The 20,759-nt window shown below is 35.4% G+C and overlaps 1 protein-coding gene across 1 annotated transcript in view; it reads left to right on the forward strand.

Moving 5' to 3' along the window:
* ATRNL1 (attractin like 1) overlaps nt 1–20,759 on the forward strand; it is a 766,939-nt gene that overhangs the window by 149,465 nt on the left and 596,715 nt on the right. The window contains exons 13-15 of the mRNA XM_061162736.1: nt 686–804; nt 5,018–5,150; nt 8,739–8,920. Of these exons, the coding sequence (XP_061018719.1) occupies nt 686–804; nt 5,018–5,150; nt 8,739–8,920 (434 nt within the window). The remainder of the gene's footprint in view (nt 1–685; nt 805–5,017; nt 5,151–8,738; nt 8,921–20,759) is intronic.

The following is a 20,759-nucleotide window of genomic DNA, read 5'->3' on the forward strand; positions in this document are numbered from 1 at the left end:
TCCAGGCTCCTTTGTCCTTGAGGATTCTCCAGACAGGAATAACAGAGCGGGCTGCCATGCCCTCCTCTAGGGGATCTTCCTGACCGAGGGCTCGAACCCGCATCTCTTATGTCTCCTCTTTTGGCAGGCAGGTTCTTTACAATTAGTGCCACCTGGGATGCCCTGATTTATGAAGAATTAATAGTAAATATTTATAAAGAATGATTTGGATATAAATTTTCAGTTTTCTTTAAGTGAATGGGGCTTTTATACATTTTTGGTGCTACAATGAACAGATCAGGTTTTGCTAATCTAAAATCAGTCAGATGTTTCTAGATAGCTTTATGAAGAATGATAAACAATGAGCATTTGTTATAGTCTTTTCTTTTAAATGTATAGTAATACATCTTGTTTAATAAAATACCTCTAAATCTTTTCCTTCCTCCATAATGTGTACATGTCAAATGATTGTAGGATCCTGAAAGAGTGAATGATCAAGATGAGGGCAGGAGGTATTTAAATCCCTGTAAATCCAATTACATTACAAAACTGACTTCATATTGGAGAACTTATTTTGATATTGATGATTACATTTATGGTTTAAAAATGTCCTCGTGATTCTCAGCAGATGTTAAAAATAAGTGAATGAAGAAGTGTGACATTTTCTTTTCATCCTAATGTGTTTTCTCTCCCATTTGTATCACAGCTGCTTCTGATGACAGATGTTACAGATATGCAGATTGTGCCAGCTGCACCGCCAATACGAATGGGTGCCAGTGGTGTGATGACAAGAAATGCATTTCATCAACCAGTAACTGCAGCATGGTTAGTATTTACAGGTAGATGATGATGTAGCTAACACTGCCACTTTATAATTATTAGCTTACCTGTATCAAGGCATTTAGAAAAGGGAAAGGGGAGAGGCAAAATAGAGTTATGGTATTAAGAGATATAAACTACTATGTATAAAATAGATAAGCAAGAAAAATATATTGTACAGCACAGGAGTTTTTAGCCACTGTTTTGTAATAATGTTAAATGGAATATATAATCTTTAAAAAATGTTGAATCATGTTGTACACCTGAAACGAATTCAGTATTGTAGTAAGTAAGTGAAGTCGCTCAGTTGTGTCTGACTCTTTACAAACCCATGGACTGAAGCCTACAAGGCTCCTCAGTCCATGGAATTTCCCAGGCAAGAATACTGGAGTAGGTTGCTGTTTCCTTCTCCAGGGGATCTTCCTGACACAGGGGTCAAACCCTGGTCTCTCACATTGCAGGCAGACACTTTACCATCTGAGCCACCAGGAAAGCCCTATAAAATTTTGTTTGCAACCTTTTGGGCTGTATAGTCCATGGAGTTTTCCAGGCTAGAATACTGGAGTGGGTAGCCTTTCCCTTCTTGAGGGCATCTTCCCAACCCAGGGATTGAACCCAGGTCTCCCGCATTGCAGGCGTATTCTTTACCCGCTGAGCCAGCAGGGAAGCCCAAGAATACTGGGATGGGTAGCCTGTTCCTTCTCCAGTGGATCGTCTTGACCCAGGAATCAAACCGGGGTCTTCTGCATTGCAGGCAGATTCTTTACCAATTGAGCTATGAGGGAAGCCCCCAAATTGTAAGCCAACTATAAAAAAAGACATTTAGAAAATATGTACGGCATCACTTACTTCTTGATATGTTGTTGATCAGTCTAGATTCCATGTTGAATCCAATAACCTTTACTTTTCATGGATAAGATTGGGAAAATTCTTTCAAAACTTAATTTAAAAAAAGACTGTAACTATAAACATTGTCTTCTTTGCTGATAGAAATAGGAATGTATAAGTAAATATTGAAGTCATTTCTATGAGAATCTTGTCAGACATGTATTAAAAGTGTTGTGACTTAGGTTTTATTTATATACTTTGTGTGCAAGCTTAATCTGAAGTGTTGATAGTAGTAGTTTTCATTTTATCTTTAAAATCATCTATAGGTCTGTATTTTAAATTTAAAAATTTGTCTTTAGATCTATGGTTCTCTGAGTCAATTCTGTCCCCCACTGGGACATCTGGCAATGTGTATTTTTTGGTTGTTTTCACAACTGTGGGACTGCTACCAGGATCTAACATAGAGAAGCCAGGGACACAGGTAAACATCCTACAATGAATGAATAGCGCTGACGCAAAAAATCATCACCTGGCTCAAAGTTTCACTAGTGATGAAGTCAAGAACCTATTTTAGGCAGACTATTGAAAATATTATAAAATTAATATTGATAGATTAAAATAGATCAAGAGGAGTAAAAACTAACCTTTTAATGGATAACATCAAAATATTCCATGTTTTTTAGATGTCAACAAATTGAAGGAAAATTTTTTTAAATTATTAAGGATTGTATTCAGTAGGGTTAAAGATTCTCTTATTGGAGTGTAGCTTAAATAACTAAAAAGTTTCCATAGAGATTTTAAACTAAATATATGTTAATTTTTTCTTTTTTTGAATTTTTATTAAGCAAGAAAAGTATCCACTTGTTTTTCAAGATACCAGGCAGAAGTAAAAGGTAAAGAAAAGGGAATTTGAAAACTAAGTAAAAAGTTTTTATTATGTTATCTAGGATTTTTCTCCAGTAGCCAGTCATATTTTGAAATACTTAAAGCTTTATGATTCTGTTCTAAAATAATACTAAAAACTTAAAATGAAGGAAAACTTTGAATTATTGACTCATCGGATTGAACCCTTTTGCTTTTATACTTACTGTATTGGTGTATACTTTGCAGTGATGTGTTGCTTTAATAGTAATAGATACTTCAATTTTATTTGAGTTTGAATGTTAATAGAACATGACTCACTTTGAAAGTTTGAATTACTTTTTTATATTTGCATAATATTCATCTAATGGGAGTTTATATTAGTGAATAATGTGGACATGGTAGCAAAGTAAAATAAAACATGGGAATAAGGGACTAAAATGGAGAATGTCATTAGATAAGAATTGCAAGCAGATTTTATTTAAAACTTTGTTCGATGACTCTGAGTTAATTTGTATTTAGACACTTACACTATGTGAAAATACACGTCTCAAAAATTGAATTATACAAATTACTATAAAGTATTTATTTTATAAAGTGACCTTTTCCTTTAGAGTTTAGTGTTGATAATGTGTTAAAAAGGAAAGCACTGGGTGAGATAGTACAAGTGAACAGATGGAAGTCTCTTATAATTTAGACTTTGATGTAATGTGTCTTTTGGACAGTTTTATCAGAATGTCTGGTGATTAAAATAAACCAAATGCTAATAGATACAGAAGGGTCTATGAGATTTTAGCATAAATGATGTCCATTGGTATTCTCTTTCATTATTTAGTCATTTTTACTGCATGTTGCATATTTCGTGCTCTAATAGCCCAAATAACTGCTTTCTTCTTGCAGATTTTCATTTTAAATTTACATCGAGATATATTAGGGTGAAGATGAGTGGAGTACTGGTTATTCTTCATAGTCTGTTTATGAATGTGCATCTGGTTCATTAGGCCAAAAAATGTCAGCCATGTTTCAGAGTAGCAGTCAGCTTTCTTCTATCATTGAATAAATTGGCCCTGTTTGTGATGGAAATACAATTTCGTCTATTGTACTGGCTCAGTATCAATAAATGATTATACTGTTCTTATGAAGAGCAGTCGAGTTAATTTGATGGTGACTCTACCATTGTTGTTCTAAAGTTTGGCATTAAGTTCTCATTCTTTCTCTTATTCTAATACGTTGTGTAGCCATTCTCTTGTCTGTCTTATAGGCTATTTTATTTATCAGATGATTCAAGTAAATTGATTTGTTTTTAGTTATGTGACAAACGTTTCGAAGTATAGTAATCCTATAGAATAATACTAAGATTTATATGCTATATGAGAAAAAAAAAGCTGTGAATCAGAAACATGGCATTAAGAAAATTTGCATGTTCCTAGTGAAAATGATGGTTGAATAAGACTTGCAGTACAATTTGGGCTTTAAAAAATGTATCTTATGTGATTTTTTAAAAGGAAGAATAAGATACAAATTTCTTCAACCATTTTTATATATGGGAAATTATAAGTAAATTTTGATTGTCAAGTTTTTTGTTTGAAAAGAAAGAAATATTTGTCACCCTTACATGAGAAAGCCTGTCTACCTGTGGAAAGGAGAGGGAGCTTATGATGCAGTATGTGCTTTTTTCCTTTGTGTGTCTTTTTTTTTTCCTCAATAACGAGTTACAAGAAGAGTTGAGCCCAAAGAATCTGATTTTCGTTATCACAGGTATTGATAATATCATGTGAAATATCAAACCTTGATATAAGTAGGGAACTCACACCAAAGTTCCCATATTGCCTTTTGTTTTCTTTTTTGACCTTTAACCTTCAACCTCTTGGACCTGCAATTAGTTGAAATATGAGTAGTTGTGTAATAGGACTGATCAAAATGTAACTTTTGCAGGTTCTTTTCAACCTTTATTGAAGAAATGTGATAGATACACATAGGAGAAACATCAGTTAACCAAAATCATTATTTAATGTCTCTAGAAGTAACCAAAACCGTTATTTAATGTATGTGGAAGTAAACTTAGTTTGAGTTATTGAGAAGATAATTTATCATTTTAGATTGTATTGGATTTTGATAAAGCATCTCTTTAACTTTTGCTACTCATTATTTCCACTTCATTCCCAGGAGTCTGCATGATAGTTTTATTCATGACTAGAATTCTGATCATTGAGAGAAATGAATGACTTTGTTCATTGGCTTTGTTTATTGAATTAGAAGCCTGTTATCAGATTCAATAGAATACGTTTTCATTATTGATTTCTGTTTCAGATTGTGTTAATTTGCATGTTTTTTCAATAAGCATACATTCTAATTCTAAGAACTTTGCTTAAATAAATAAACAAATAAAAAATTCTGATTCAGTAGAACTGGATTTGGTGTTAGAAGTCTGTGTTGTAAAGTTCACCACGTGATTTATGTATACGCTAAACTTCATGAGTCATTACTCTACAAAGGCGAAGGGTAACATGCTTTATCTTTAACTTTGTAGTCTGTGAAAAACTATACCAAATGCCATGTGAGGAATGAGCAGATCTGTAACAAACTTACTAGCTGTAAGAGCTGTTCACTGAACTTGAATTGCCAGTGGGATCAGCGACAGCAGGAGTGCCAGGCTCTACCAGGTAAAGATTTGTATTTGGTACATCAGTTTTTAGTCCACAGATGAATGCTATTTTTGTAAAGAACATTTAGTAAGAATATTCCATTTTCTAAAATTAGTAGCAAATAAACAACAGTATTGGAGTAAAGATAGCAGTGTTTCTACAAGAAAGATTTATACATTCATTTCCGATTAAGACTTTCAAGGTATCTTCTGTTTATTACTGTTGATTTGATTTGAATACTTTTCAATTAAAAAATTATATCTTAAAAACATAGAAAATATTAAGTACTCAGACTAATATCCAAATCTAACAATGTTAACATTTTAGCATATTGGATTTAAGTGCGCTTTATTTTTTAAATTCCAGGAGCAGTTTTTTACTGACTGTTCTTTTTTTTATTAGAAATGGTAACATTTATAATAGTTATTATAAGATTCAATGAGATGCTTAAGTTCTGTAAACCAGAACAAAACTCATTTGAAAAAGAAATTTCAATTTAGTTCTTACAGTTAGCATTCTTCTTAGTAGACCCCAAAGTATTCTTTCCTTTGAATATGAAAGAGAAAATCAGAAAATAAAAAACTTGTATATATAGTTAACCAGTTCCATCTTCTTGTTATATAGATAAGCTGAGACTGGTTACATATCCTGCCTAAAAAAGTGCATGGCTTATAAATGGCAGAGGGGACTAGTAACTGGGTGTTTATCTCTGTTCAGCTTTTTGCCTGATTTTATCTCATGATTTTATGTTTTTTTCATTTTTTCATTGAAAAATATCTGAAGCTATGTAATTTAATCCCATCATAGGATTTAAGTGTTTCTTATAAGCTCATGTAATAAAATAAAAATTAGATTGCCTTTAAAAATGCCATTGAGATTTTGGAATTTTGTTTATGTACTGAGCTTTTAAGCTTTTAAATAGCGATGTATGCATGTGTGTTCATTTTGAGTAATTTAGAGAATATTAATGCAGTAGGCAAGATTTGAGAAGCAATCTCAAAACTTGAAAGTAATAATTTCTAAGTGTTAAAGTCTAAAAGCTACATGTAGATCTATAAAATTACTTATAAAGTTTCTTTAAAAAGACAGAGTAAATCCTGGACTAAAATAAGAAGTGACTGAAGGAATATATATGTACAGGAATATTATTCAATAAGAAGAGAATTTGATTACCAGTGGAAATTTGGGAAAATAATAGTGAAGTTATATTTAATAATACTCATCTACTCTTGCCTGGGAAAATATTTTGGTTTGGTCTAAGGGTCATACTTGACCAGGTTATTACTTTGGAAAATAAGAAATATAATAAGCTATTTTATTATACAGTAATTCCCCTTGTTCTGTATTCATATTTACTAAGAACCAGCTTGGTGTTATATGTAGCTTGGTTTCTGTTCAGCTTGTCTCAAAGAAGTGAATGCTTTAAATACAGAACTCAGTTTGTAGTAATTGCCTTTTTCCATGAAAATTTGTGAATTGCATTTTTTCTATTGATCTCATGTAAAATTGGCAATTTGAGTTTATCAAGCTTAACCTATTTTAAAAATTAACTACTATCCTAAAGTTGAGGTGATGCTCAAAACTACAGAAACTTAAGACATCAAAACATTTAGTTTAGTGCTTTGATTTAGATTAGCCTCAAAGGCCCATGCGTTGTTTGCATTTGTATGATTCATTAACCAAGTATTTTTGATCTTATAAAACAAAAGATAACCAAAACTATTGTAAATCCTTCCTTGATTCAGTAAGGAAAGAAAAAGCTGAAATTAAACAAAAACTTCTGTACTGTTTTCCTTGAAGTAATTTGGTAGTTTAGATTTCAGAAGACAAGGAAGATTGTTATATGTACAGCTTGAAAATGAAAGCAGAGGCATTTGAAGTCTTATTAAATGACTGGTGTATCGGGTGCTTACTCTGTTCGAAGCACTATGTGTTATTCTCATTACCTGGTTTAATAGGACAGTAGTTATTCAAGATGCAAGGGGCCCTGTAATACTAAGATATTGTGTGCTTCTGTAATTCTCATTCTGTTATAGGTTTACTCTGTATTAATAGTTTTCCAAAGGCTACATAGTATATGATTCTAATAGATTGAATGTTATATTAAACCACCATTAAAGGAATTTACAAAAATATAGAACAAAGCCACCCTCTTAACTCTTTTGCTTTTTGGAGACTCTAATTAAGAGAAATTAAATATGCTATTTATTTTAAGTTGTTACGTATTTCCCCAACATTTTTTAATGAAAAATTTCAAACATTTTTTTATGAATTTTTTAATGAAAAATAGAATTGTAGTGAGGACACTTAGTCCCACGCCCTAGATTCTGCAATGCACAGTTTACTCTGCTTTATCTCTGATTTCTCTGCCTATCCATCCCCTATTCATTTATCAACCCATCTCAATTTTTGATGCCAACGCCTAATTTAAACCACCAGCTTTACTTTCTCAAGGAGAAAATGTGATGATATTAATACATCTTCTTTGGGTGTGTAATAATAGCATTAAGGGGCAAGACATCCCAGAAACTGGAAGAGTAGGTTTGTAATAAAATTTTAAATGAATAAATACATGTATTTTTAAAAGATTAGTTTTAATTTTTAATATGGTCAAGCTCCATAGATATAAAATGTATAAGGAAAATTCTGTGGCATTCTCAATAATTTTTAAGAGTTTAAAGGGGTCTTGAGACCAAAATGTTTGAGAACTGCTGCTTTATAATAATTCCATAAAGACTGAACTGTTGCATCCAACCTGAAAGGGCAAGAGGCACTGATATGTTTAGTGATATGAAACTGACGGATCGTCAAGTCAAGCTTCACAGATTGGTGTGTCAATAAAACACCTCAGTGTTAATGTATCCTAGAGCATAACTTTATATTGAATTTAGAAGTCCGTGTTTTAGAAAATAGACACTGTTTTAAGTTCAATTTGGAGCCTAAGGTTAAACCACTGTTACTGAATAGTATGTTTAAACTTTCAAAAGACCTGAAAGGTTGTGTAAAAATAAATATTTGAAAGCAAAGTTTCTAGTTTCTTTACGAAGTGTAAATGAAATGCAACTTCTTGCCCCATAATTATAATTAGAGAATCAAAGAACCCAGCTTATATCAAATAGTACACCTGGGCTAAGGAGATTAGTTAATCTAATTCCATAGCCCAGAGGACAGTTATTAATAGCTACACTTGTAGGAATAACTTTGCTTTTGTTGTGTGCTGGTTATTTTTCTACTAAAGTGATCTTGTATAAAGTGGACCTTGCGACATATAAATGTAGTAGTGATTTCACTTGCTGCAAAACCATATATCAATACACTAGATTTACACGGAAGACCTAACAGTCAACAGATTTTGACTGATGTTACAGAGCCGTAGCTTTTCTTATGTTAAATAATTAGAGAAAAAATTAGGATCTTCTGTTCTTATTCTTCACCAAAATATTAGTCAAATTTTGTTTAGTGTGATACAAGGATCTATTTAAATTTTATCATAAAAATTATTTAAGCAAATCTAGTTGTATTCATTTAGCATTCTGAAATAATTGAAAAATACGCATGTGTTTGGATAATCAAAACATAAGACATGAATTTTTTTTTTTTGACTAGCTCATCTTTGTGGAGAAGGATGGATTCACGTCGGGGATGCTTGTCTTAGAATTAATTCCAGTAGAGAAAACTATGACAATGCAAAACTTTACTGCTATAATCTTAGTGGAAATCTTGCTTCATTAACAACTTCAAAAGAAGTAGAATTTGTACTGGATGAAATACAGAAGTATACACAACAGGTAACAACTATATTTGTTTTTATATGGGAATATGCTATAATCATACAGCTATTGGCAATGAGTCATTCTTCTTGTTTTTAAATACATTATTTTTAATAAACCTTGAAAGTGAAAGTAGAACTCATTTCAACAGTGAATAGTCAGGGGACTCATTCCGTACTTGTATTTGGTAATATGCCCCTCGCCCCAGATGGCAGTGGTAAAGAATCCACCTGCCAATGCAGGAGACGCAAGAGATGTGGGTTTGATCCCTGGGTCAGGAAAATCCCCTGGAGAAAGAAATGGCAACTCACTCCGGTATTCTTGCCTCGAGTATCCCATGGACAGAGTAACCTGGCAGGTTACAATCCATGGGGTTGCAAAGATTTGGACATGACTGAGAACAGCACAGCATTTGGTAGTTTAGTAATTTTCTGAATTGCTTATCTCATGTTTTGCTCAGTAAACCATTGCATTACCTTAGCAAGAAGTCATCTCATATGAATAAATATACTTTAAAAATTGTGTGTACAATTTAATAGTTTCTTTGAAGTGTTATTATTCTTGTAACTTAGGATGTCTCTTATAATCAGAACACTAGACCAGCATATTGGCTATATTTGTATATCTGCATTTGTGTGTATGTGTGTTTATGTGTATGTTCTGAGGGTTAAAATTTTGAATAATCCTCTTTGTATAGATATGCATGAAATAATATACCAATAGTTAGCTGGACTTAAACTGATCATTAAATAATAGAAGATTTGGAACATACAACACTTGGAAGCGGTTTTAATTTCTTTGAAAGCTGTTTTATGGAAAATATTTCCATAGAAATGGACTGTTTGCTTGGAAATGGTATCAAATATCATTTTACAATAAACTTCTAATAGGAATCCATAGTACTTATTTACTGTTCTTGGGATGTTAAAATATAGTCAACTCTTAAGAACAGATTAAGTTGGAGATTTGGAAATAATTTACTAAATGTAGTTTTGAAATATCTTAGTTCGTATACTTAGTTGAAGTGTCTTGAAGACATTTGAAAAAATTGAATAGATTATATTATGCATTGTATTGTTTTAGGTGTACAACATAATGATTTGATATTTGTATTTATTGTGATACATGTTCTTGGATTTTTTTTTAGATTCCACATATAAGTGAGGTGATATGGTATTTTTCTTATCCTGACTTATTTCAATTAGATCTATCCATGTTCTTGCAAATGGCAAGCTTTCAGTACTCCGTGATCTCACATATATGGTGAATTTAAAACAAACAAATAAACATCCTAAAAACTAAAAAACCAAGCTCACAGAGGCAGAGAACAGTTTGTTATTTGCCAGAGGTAAGGATGGAGGGTGGGCAAAATGGATGAAAGCAGTCAAAAGGTACAGACTTACAGTTATAAAATAAATAAGCCTTGAGGCTATAATACATGATGTGATGACTATAATGAATAATACTGTATTACGTATTTGAAATGTGCTGAGAGAGTAGATCTTAAAAATCTTCACAAAAAACTGTGTATGGTGACATACGTTGACTAGACTTATCATTCTACAATGTATACAAATATTGAATCATTATTTTGAATTCTGGAAATTAAAATAATATTATATGTCAGTCATGCGTCAATTAACGGGGCTTTCCTGGAGGCTCAGATGGTAAAGAATCTGCCTGCAGTGCAAGAGACCCAGGTTCGATTCCTGGGTCAGAAAGATCTCCTGGAGAAGGGAACAGCTACCCACTCTAGTATTCTTGCCTGGAGAATCCCATGGACAGAGGAGCCTGGTGGACTACAGTCCGTGGAGTCACAAAGAGTTGGACACGACTGAGTGTCTTTCACTTCACATACATCAATTAAAAGAAAAAGTATAGTCAACACTTAAGAATAGCTTAAGTAGGAGATTTAGAAATAGTTTACTAAGTCTAGTTTTGAAATACCTTATTTAGTTCAAATATATACTTGAAATATACTAATGTAAACTGTCATAGCATCTATAAGATTTTTGTATTTTGTGTCAAAAGTAAAATTAGAGTTCAGTATAGATTAGTTAAGTGATAAAGCTAAACGATAATAAATACCTCGTATCTGAGGTATGTACAATTTTGCCCAGTGTTTAAAATGTACACACACATATAGACCCCGTGGCCTAATAATCCACAAAGTGACATGATTTCTACACAGCGCTTCCTGATAGCTCAGCTGGTAAAGAATCCGCCTGTAATGCAGAAGAAGAGTGCAGTTGGATTCCTGGGTTGGGAGGATCCCCTGGAGAAGGGATAGGCTACCCACTCCAGTAGTTTGGGGCTTCCCTGGTGGCTCAGCTGGTAAAGAATCCACCTGCAATGTGGGAGACATGGGTTCGATCCCTGGGTTGGGAAGATTCCCCTGGAGAAGGGAAAGGCTACCCACTCCAGTATTCTGGCCTGCAGAATTCCATGGATTGTATATAGTCCATGGGGTCACAAAGACTGAGACATGACTGAGCAACTTTCACTAATGGAGGTATGGCAGTAATTCAAGTATTGCTTTGAAAATGGTATTAGATTTCAGTGACTTTTTTCGACCTTTAGGTTATGACTTTTATTTGGGCAAGGAGTCTTTTGGTACAGTGCAGTGGAGATGGTTTTGGCTTGAAAACTTTTCAGAACATATATTACCAATTGCTTGCCGTTGAAACAGTTAAGTGATATGTTTTTGATATAGCTGATTTTTAAACAACATTGAAGGCAAATGATGCATTAGGTATCAAACTGATGGAGAGCAGGCAATCTGGAAATACTGCTTATCTCTACAATTTAGTAGCAAGTTAACTTCCACAGCCCTATGTTCCTCATCTGTAACCTGGGATAGTTATTTGCTACCTTCCTGAATGTTCATTGGAAGGACTGATGCTGAAGCTGACTGCAATACTTTGGCCACCTTATGTGAAGAACTGACTCATTTGAAAAGACCCTGATGCTAGGAAAGATTGAAGGGAGGAGGAGAAGGGGACAACAGAGGATGAGATGGTTGGATGGCATCACCGATTCAATGGACGTGAGTTTGAGTAAATTCTGGAAGTTGGTGATGGACAGGAAGGCCTGGCGTGCTGCAGTCAATGGGGTCACAAAGAGTCGGACACGATTGAGCAACTGAACTGAACTAATGTTTATTGTGAGAAATAAGTGAGATATTGTATGTGAAGAATATAAATTTTATTTAACTGTTTACTAAAGTTATAATTATTATTGCTTGCATTTTTAAGATTGTTATTTTTGTATGTTTCCACTATTGCTATTACTACTATTTCTAGGAATCATTAATTAGATAATGAATTTTTAGGTAACTAAGTGAATTTATTCAGTGAATAGTTGATATTGTCTGTAGAAAAATACTTACCCCAAACTGATGTTTTAATTTTTCCCACTTTACAAAGCCTTCCCCCCATCTCCACTAATTATACTAGGATCTTTTTCCTCTTAAGAACATTCCTGATAAAGAATATGAGTATATCTTATGGATTTTCCTTTTGCTAGTAACAGGGGAATAAGTGTCTGAGTTTTAAAAAGTGACTTAAGGAGAAGGAAACAGCAACCCACTCCAGTATTCTTGCTTAAAAAATCCCATTGACAGAGGAGCATAGTGGGCTACAGTCCATGGGGTCACAAAAAAGTCAGACATGACTTAGCAAAAAAAAATAAATAAATAAAAAGTGACTTAAGAACAGTTTTGTATAAATATGAAAAAATTAGAGGGACTTAAGCATATACCCTTTTGAAATGTTTATATGACTATTCAATTCACTGTAATTGCCTACCACAATTTTTATGGTGGCATTTAAAGTGTGTGTGTTTCTCATGAGTATTGATATGGATTATTTAATTTCTAATAACATTTTATATCTGTACAAAGTCAAAAGTCTCCCCCTTCATTAGTGAAATTGATAATTTATGTCCTTGAGTTCAGTTCAGTTCAGTCACTTAGTCGTGTCTGACTCTTTGCAACCCCATGGACATGCCAGGCTTTCCTGTCCATCACCAACTCCCAAAGCCTGCTCAGACTCATGTCCACCGAGTCAGTGATGCCATCCAATCATCTCATCCTCTGTCATCCCTTTCTCCTGCCTTCAATCTTTCTCAATATCAGGGTCTTTTCTAAAGAGTCAGCTCTTCGCATCAGTTGGCCAAAGTATTGGAGCTTCAACTTCAGCATCAGTCCTTTCAATAAATATTCAGGACTGATTCCTTTAGGAATGGAATGGTTGGATCTCCTTGCAGTCCAAGGGACTCTCAAGAGTCTTCTCCAACACTACAGTTCAAAAGCATCAATTCTTTGGTGCTCAGCTTTCTTTATGGGCCAACTCTCACATCCATACATGACTACTGTAAAAACCATAGCTTTGACTAGATGGACCTTTGTCGGCAAAGTAATGTATCCCTAGTTTTTGTAAATATTCAAAAATTTTACATGGACATTATAATATGATACTTGGCTGCCAAACAAATATATTAAGTGCTTGATATTAATAGGGTAAAGAAAAACTATAATAATTCAGTTTGTATTATAGAACCATTTTTGTGTGAACTGAAGCTATTTTTCTGGAAAGGATGGGCCAATCTTCATTCATTTAGTATGTATCTATTGTGCACCCTCAGTGTACTTGGCAGTCTACTGCTTGTTGAGAATATAAATATTAAAAACAATCAGTGTTGTCAAAGAGCTTTCGGAGGAGAAAGACAAACCCAATTATATCAAAGTGTGATAATTGCAGTGGTAAATGCACAGGACACATAGAGGATAGATATCTGCAGATATGTGCAGATAGAAGACAGATATCTGACATGTAATGTCAACTTAAGGAATTTCCTAGAGTAATACCCAAGTTACTTGTTGCAAGACTTGGAGTTGGCCAGTACATAAAGGTATTTGTAAGGATTCAGGGAAATACCTCTGGTTTTGTTTTTCTCTCAATTTATCTTGTTTGAGAGCTACTAGCCTATAGTTGAGGATAAGATGCACGTGGTATCATCTAGGAGAGATCTGTTGATTTTTAAAAATATTTTAGAAAAATGTAACAAAGTAGTATTTGTAAAGTTTTGTTTTTAGTCATATGGAGCATACAACATAATTTAAGATCTATTTACATTTTTGTACTAGCAAGAGCTTCATTGTTTTCATTACAAAATTGAGGGGTAGTTATCAGTGAATATTTGGACATTAGTTCTCCTGAATATATTTAACTTACAAAGAGCTTCTTATTGGTAGAGCCACATTCTTTGAATTTTAGAAAAGTACTTGTGTTTGGCTTTGGGCTTCCCAGGTGGCTCAGTGATAAAGAATCTGCCTGCCAGTGAAGGAGCTGCAGAAGACCATGAGTTCAGTCCCTGGATCAGAAGGTTCCCCTGGAGAAGGAAATGGCAGCCCACTGTAGTATTCTTGCTGGGATAATCCCATGGACAGGGAAACTTGGCCGGCTGCGGTTTATGGGGTCGCAGCGTCGGACGCAACTGAGCTTCTGAGCCCAAGCACAGATACACACAGTGTTTGGCGTTAGCACTCAACTGCTTTTTCCTTTGTGTTATTTTTCATTTTTACATTATAATCTCAAAATGCGCTACTTTAGAAGCTTCATATTTCAAGATTTCTTCTTTAAGTTGCTTATTTTTTCTTGCTTATGTTTATAAATCATAAAGACTAGAGCAACAATTAATTTGAATGTATGATGAACTTAGACTCAATAGTTTGTGGACTATCCTTCTCTGTAAATAAATGTTTTGTTGCATTAGAAATATGAAGTTTAGCAAAATTTCAAAGGTGGAATTTTCTGCAAGGTGACATTCCATTAAACATAGCATTATAGAAAGTGAATTATACCCTGAGTCATTGCAGTTGTATAAACTTAAGATAAGCCTTCCATCATAAATAGAGATTGACAAATTCATGCACTTTAAAGAGATACTCTGGGTCAAATGATCATTTACTTATTGGCAATGGCTAATGAAATGTTGCGGTGATTTATGGTGTGCTGCAGTAAATTTTCATAATATAGTAATTTATCTTTTGTTTCTCAACTGCCTGTCCAGCTCATTTACTGGGTAATAGTTACTTTAAATGTTTTATCAACTGCTTATTTTCCTGCTCTTCTCTTCTTCCTTGCAGATTCTTATCATGACGATTTAGAGAAAAATGGTTCATTTTAAATGACTTGTTTTTACTATAGATAGTTTGGAAATATAGGCAGAGTTGCTATAATGTAAAGCACAGTCATTAATCTGAAATATCTATGTTTATTGATTCCTGAACTATCAAGAACTATAAAAATATTATAGCTTTTTTGTTATCAAAATATATTGAGAATAATGTATGAAATATATAATGGTCAGAAGACAAAGCAGCATGTGTGTTTTTATAATTAGAAAACATTATTTATTAAGCACTATCTCTGTGTCAAAAACTGAATGCTAGAAAATAACTATCTCTGTTCTACTGGCCTTGTTTAGCAAAATTTATTGACTGCCTATGCTATGTACAGTACTCTGTTGGGTGATATGAGATCTGTTCTAATGAATGTTTGTTGTTCTTTAGTCACTAAGTTGTGTCTGACTCTTGTGACCCTATAGATTGTAGCCCACCAGGCCTCTCTGTCCATGGGATTTCCCAGGCAGGAATAATGGAGTGGGTTGCTCTTTCCTTATCCAGGGGATCTTCCTGACCCAGGGACTGAACTTGCGTCTCCTGCTTGGCAGGTGGATTCTTTATCATCGACCGCCTGGGAAGCCCCTAATGAATGTTAATAATACTTTAATTTTATTTAAGAAATAGTTTTTGAGTATTTATGTGTAAATCATTATACTTGTACACTGTATAAATTTCAAGGTCTACAAGTTCTTTAGAAGCTCTCAAGGACCATTTGTACAACATATTTAGGATAAATAATGAATTAATGTATCTTCTATATTGTCAAAGACCCAGGTGGAGGACCATATTTTTCTCTACCCTGACAGTCGGTAATGTAAAAAAAAAAGACGATGTGGAGTTTTGAAACCACTTCCCATTATAATATAATATTATTAACTTGATAACTTCGAGCATAAATATGTTATTATGTGTATTTAAGTGGGAATGTTTTGGAATGATGTTAGCAAGATGATAGAATGGAAATCTCTGGCACTGATTCCCTCCCAGAAACGCTGATTTAACAAATTACCCATACACAAAATACCTTTCTGAAGGCTAAGGAGTCCAGGTGAGAGGTTATAGCATCAGGGATGGCAGAGGGAACACAGAAATAAGAAATGATTGATTAAAGATGGTAGAAAGGATAGTTGCACATTACCTGCATCATCCTTCTCCTAAGCCTACACAGTGCAGTGAAGCAAAGGGGAAAGAGGACAAAATGAGCACTGGTTTTGCTGTGGTCCCCACCCCCCAGGGCTGCTCTAATGAACCCCAGTGCCTGGGTTTTCCCTGTCAACCCAGGTGCCAGGCACACCCCAGGGCCAGACTGGCTCCTGTGGCCTCAGGCTGCAGACTGGTGCCCACAGACCCAGCCTCCAGGCCAGCCCTCATATATTCCTGGGCTCTAGGAAGCCTGAGATCCACATCCTCTCTTGGGCTGGCCTCTGCCGACCAAGGGTCAGGCTCATTCCAGTGGACTCAGGCTTTAGGCCCTCCCCTGTGATCCCAGGTACCAGGCCCATCTCCTTGGACGCAGGTATCATACCTATCTCATGGACTCAGGACCAGGCCTGCTGCAGTGGACCCTGGCCCCAGGCTAGCCCTTGCAGCCTTAGGACTATACCTGTGGGCCCAGGTGCCCAGCTTGCCCCAGCACCAGACTGGCCTCAGTGGGTTTAGGCTCAAGGCCTGCTTCAGTGCCAGTTGAGCCCTATGGATGCATGCTTCTGGGTGGCTCCCGCAGATCCAGGCTCCAGACTGGCCCCTGTGGACCAGATTTGCTCGCTTGGCACTGTGGACCAGGTTCCGGGCCCACCACTTGGTACTCAGTCACCACCAGCCCTGTCCAGCCATAGTGATCCCTTCAGCCCTCAGATCAAGGCCTGCCCTTGTGGAGCCCTTGGTTCTGAGTCTGTCCATGCAGACCTAAACTCCAGACCCACTCCAGTGGAGCCAGGACCAGGCTTGTCCCTCTGAACCCAGGCTCCAGACAGGTCCTCTGGACCCAGATTCTAGGCCTGCTTACCCTTGGTCTAGGCCCCAGGGCAGCCCACTTGAGGACTTCAGCAGTAAGCTTGCCCGTAGACCTCACCACACAGTCTTCCAGAATCTCTGGATAGGCTGACTGAAGAAAGGCTTTCCCTACTGAAGCCAGTCTGTAAAGACTGGAAGAGGTGATTACTTCTTCACATGTGCAGATGCCAGTGCAAGGCCATAGGAATCACGAGAAATCAGGGAAACAGGATGTTACCAAAGAACAAAGTAAAGCACAGGCAAGGGCTTCTCTAGTGGCTCAGCGGTAAAGAATCTGCCTGCCAATGCAGGAGACGCGGATTTGATCCCTGGGTTGAGAAGATGCCCTGGAGAAGGAAATGGCAACCCACTCCACTGTTCTTGCCTAGAAAATCCCATGGATAGGAGGAGACTGGAGGGCTACAGTCCCTGGGGTTGCAAAGAGTTGGACATGACTTAGCAACTAAATAATAACAACTGACTCAAAAGAAATGGAGATCTACAAACTGCCTGACAAAGAATTCAAAATAACCAATGAAAGCAGCTCAGTGAATTATAAGAAAACACAGATACACAGCCTAACAATATTAGGAAAACAGCATATGAAAGAAGAGTTAATTGAGTGGTTCAAAAAAGACATACAGACTATAAAAAAGAACCCAAGAGTAATTAATGGAGCTGAAGAATGTAATGACTGAACTAGATAATTCCACATAGAACTTCAATAGCAGACTCTTATCAGGCAGAATAAAGAGTTGGAAAGCTCAAATACGAGTCATTTGAAATTACCTAGAGTTCAAAAAAAAGAGAATGAAAAAAAGTGAAGAAAGCCTAGGGAACTTATTGTAGACCATAAGGAATCAATGTATGCTTTATGTGAGTTCCAGAAGGCACAGAAAACTCATTTAAAGATATAATGACAGGAAACTTCCCTAAATGGAGGAGGAAATGAACATCCAGAGCCATTAATCCCAAAGAACCTCAAGCAGATTGAACATAAAGAGATCTTCACCAAGACATATTATAATAGAAAGCCCTAAATAAATCCATGTATTTATGATCAGTTGATGTTTGCCAGAGGTGTCAAGAATACAGGATAGGGAAAGGACAATCTCTTCAATAAATGATTTTGGATATTCTTATGCAGAAGAATGAAAGTGGATTCTTTTTCTCATACCATATACAAAAATCAATTCAAAATAAATTAAAGACTTTAAGACTTGAAACTGTAAAATTTCAGGAGGCAAACATGCAGAAAAGTCTTGTTGACATTAGTCAGGGCAGTGATTTTTTGAATGTGAGCACAAAAGCACAGACAAGAGCAAATGAGATTGTGTCAAGCTAATAAGCATCTATATAGCAAAGGAAATAATCAGCAGACTAAAGAGACAACCTGAGGAATGGGAGAAAATGTTTGTAAAACATGTATCTAATAAAGAGTTATTGTCCAAAATAGATAAGGCACTCAACCATCTCAACACACACACACACACACACACACACACACACACACACACACACACACACACACACACACACACACACACAATATACCCAGTTAAAAAACAGGCAAAGGACATAAGTAGATACTTTTCAAAGAAGACATACAAATAGCCATCAGGTATATTATAAAAAGTTCAACATCACTAAACATCAGGGAAGTGTGAATCGAAACCAATTGAGATATCATCTCACATTTGTTATAAAGGCTGTTGTCCAAAAGACAAGAGATAACAAATATTGGCAACAGTGTGGAGAAAAGGAATCCTTATATACTGTTGGTGGGAATACCACTGGTATAGTCAATTTGGAAAACAGTATGGAGTTTCCCCCCCAAAATTAAAAATATCATACGATCCAACAGTGCCACACCTAGTTATACATCCTATGCTGTGCTTAGTGGGTCAGTCATGTCCGACTCTTTGTGACTCCATGGACTATAGCCCTCCAGACTCCTCTGTTCATGGGGATTCTCCAGGCAAGAATACTGGAGTGGGTTGCCATGCCCTCCTCCAGGAGATCTTCCCAACCCAGAGATCGAACCCAGCTCTCCCACAATGCAGGTGGATTCTTTACCATCTGAGCCACCAGGGAAGTCCAGTTCTACATCCTAAGGAAATTAAGTCACTATCTTGAAGAGATGTGTGCACTTCCAAATAGCCTAGTTATGGACGCAGCTTAAGTGTTCATGAATGGATACATGGATGGATAAAGAAAATATACAAACATAAATATATATGTACATATATATACACACACATGTATAATTTTATTCACACTTGAAAAAATCAGCAATTTCTGTTTTTAACAACATGGATGGACCTGGAGACACATTTATGCTATGTAAAATAAGCCAGACTTGGACAAATACTGGGTGTTCTCATTTATATGTGGAATCTAAAATGGTTGAGCTGATAAAAGCAGATAGTAGAATAATGGTTGCCAGGGGCTGGGTATAGGAGAAATGTTTAGATGTAGATCAGAGGATACAAAGTTTCAGTTATGCAGGACAATAAGTTCTGGAGATCTAGTGTATAGGACAGTTGACTGTAGTTAATAATACTATATTGTATACTTGAAATTTGTTAAGAGAGTAGATCTTATATGTTCTTACCACACACACACAGTTATATGAGGTGATGGGTAATGTTAATTACCTTGATGTGATCATTTACAGTGTGAAACACATATACCAAACAAATATGCCATACACCTTATATATGTATAATTTTCTTTTGTCAATTATACCTCAGTTAAGCTACAAAAAATGAAAATTAAAATCTCAAAAAGAGATGTATAACTCTAAGCAGAAACAAGACAAGAAAAAGAGATGTTTGCAATCTAAAAAGATTTGTAAGGAGAATTTGTAAGGAGAATAGCTTGGCCCAAGAATATATCATTATTTTGTCAATCTCATTAGAACAGCCTTTTAAAATTTAGGAATGATTAAAATAAGGTATATAAATACAGAATATATTTTGTCTTTAAGCTACTTTTGAAGTATTGCTGAGAGCGTTAAGAATGTTTACTTTGGTGGCATTTATCAACCTCTGTTAATTAAATTTTAGGCAACAGGGTCAAAGATTTTTATTATTTATTTCTTGATCTCTTTAATAATGAAGGTAGGTGACTAATTTTATCTAAAACTGCACTGAAGTCCTACTGTACTGGTAGAGGTCTGAACTAGGAGAGAGACTCTTCTTTGTCTTTTTGTAAACCTACTGTGAAGTCTTCACTCAGTCTTCATATCCTGTTCATTTTGTTTTCTATTTTTCCACAGTGCACATAATGGCACTTGAGCTTTAGATTCTTAACTCCATAACTCATTAGATTGATAGTAGCAGTAGTAATAGCAGCTGCAGCAGAAATATCAGGAACATCAGTAGCAATACAATATGTTGTCTTTAAAAATGATCTATTATCATAAGTGGAGAAGGAAATGGCAGCCCACTCCAAAATTCTTGCCTGGAGAATCCTGTGGACAGACGAGCCTGGTGGGCTGTTGTCCATAGGGTCGCACAGAGTCAGACTCGACTGAAGCGACTTAGCATGCATGCATGCATTCTCATAAGATAGGTATGTATATCAGATACCCCCATTTTATAGAATAGGAAACTGAGGTTCACAAAGACTAAATAAATGACCTGAGTCATGTCGCTAAATGTACAGTTTAAACAT

The sequence above is a fragment of the Dama dama genome, chromosome 15 (assembly GCF_033118175.1).
Source record: "Dama dama isolate Ldn47 chromosome 15, ASM3311817v1, whole genome shotgun sequence".
In the NCBI taxonomy this organism is placed as follows: Eukaryota; Metazoa; Chordata; class Mammalia; order Artiodactyla; family Cervidae; genus Dama; species Dama dama.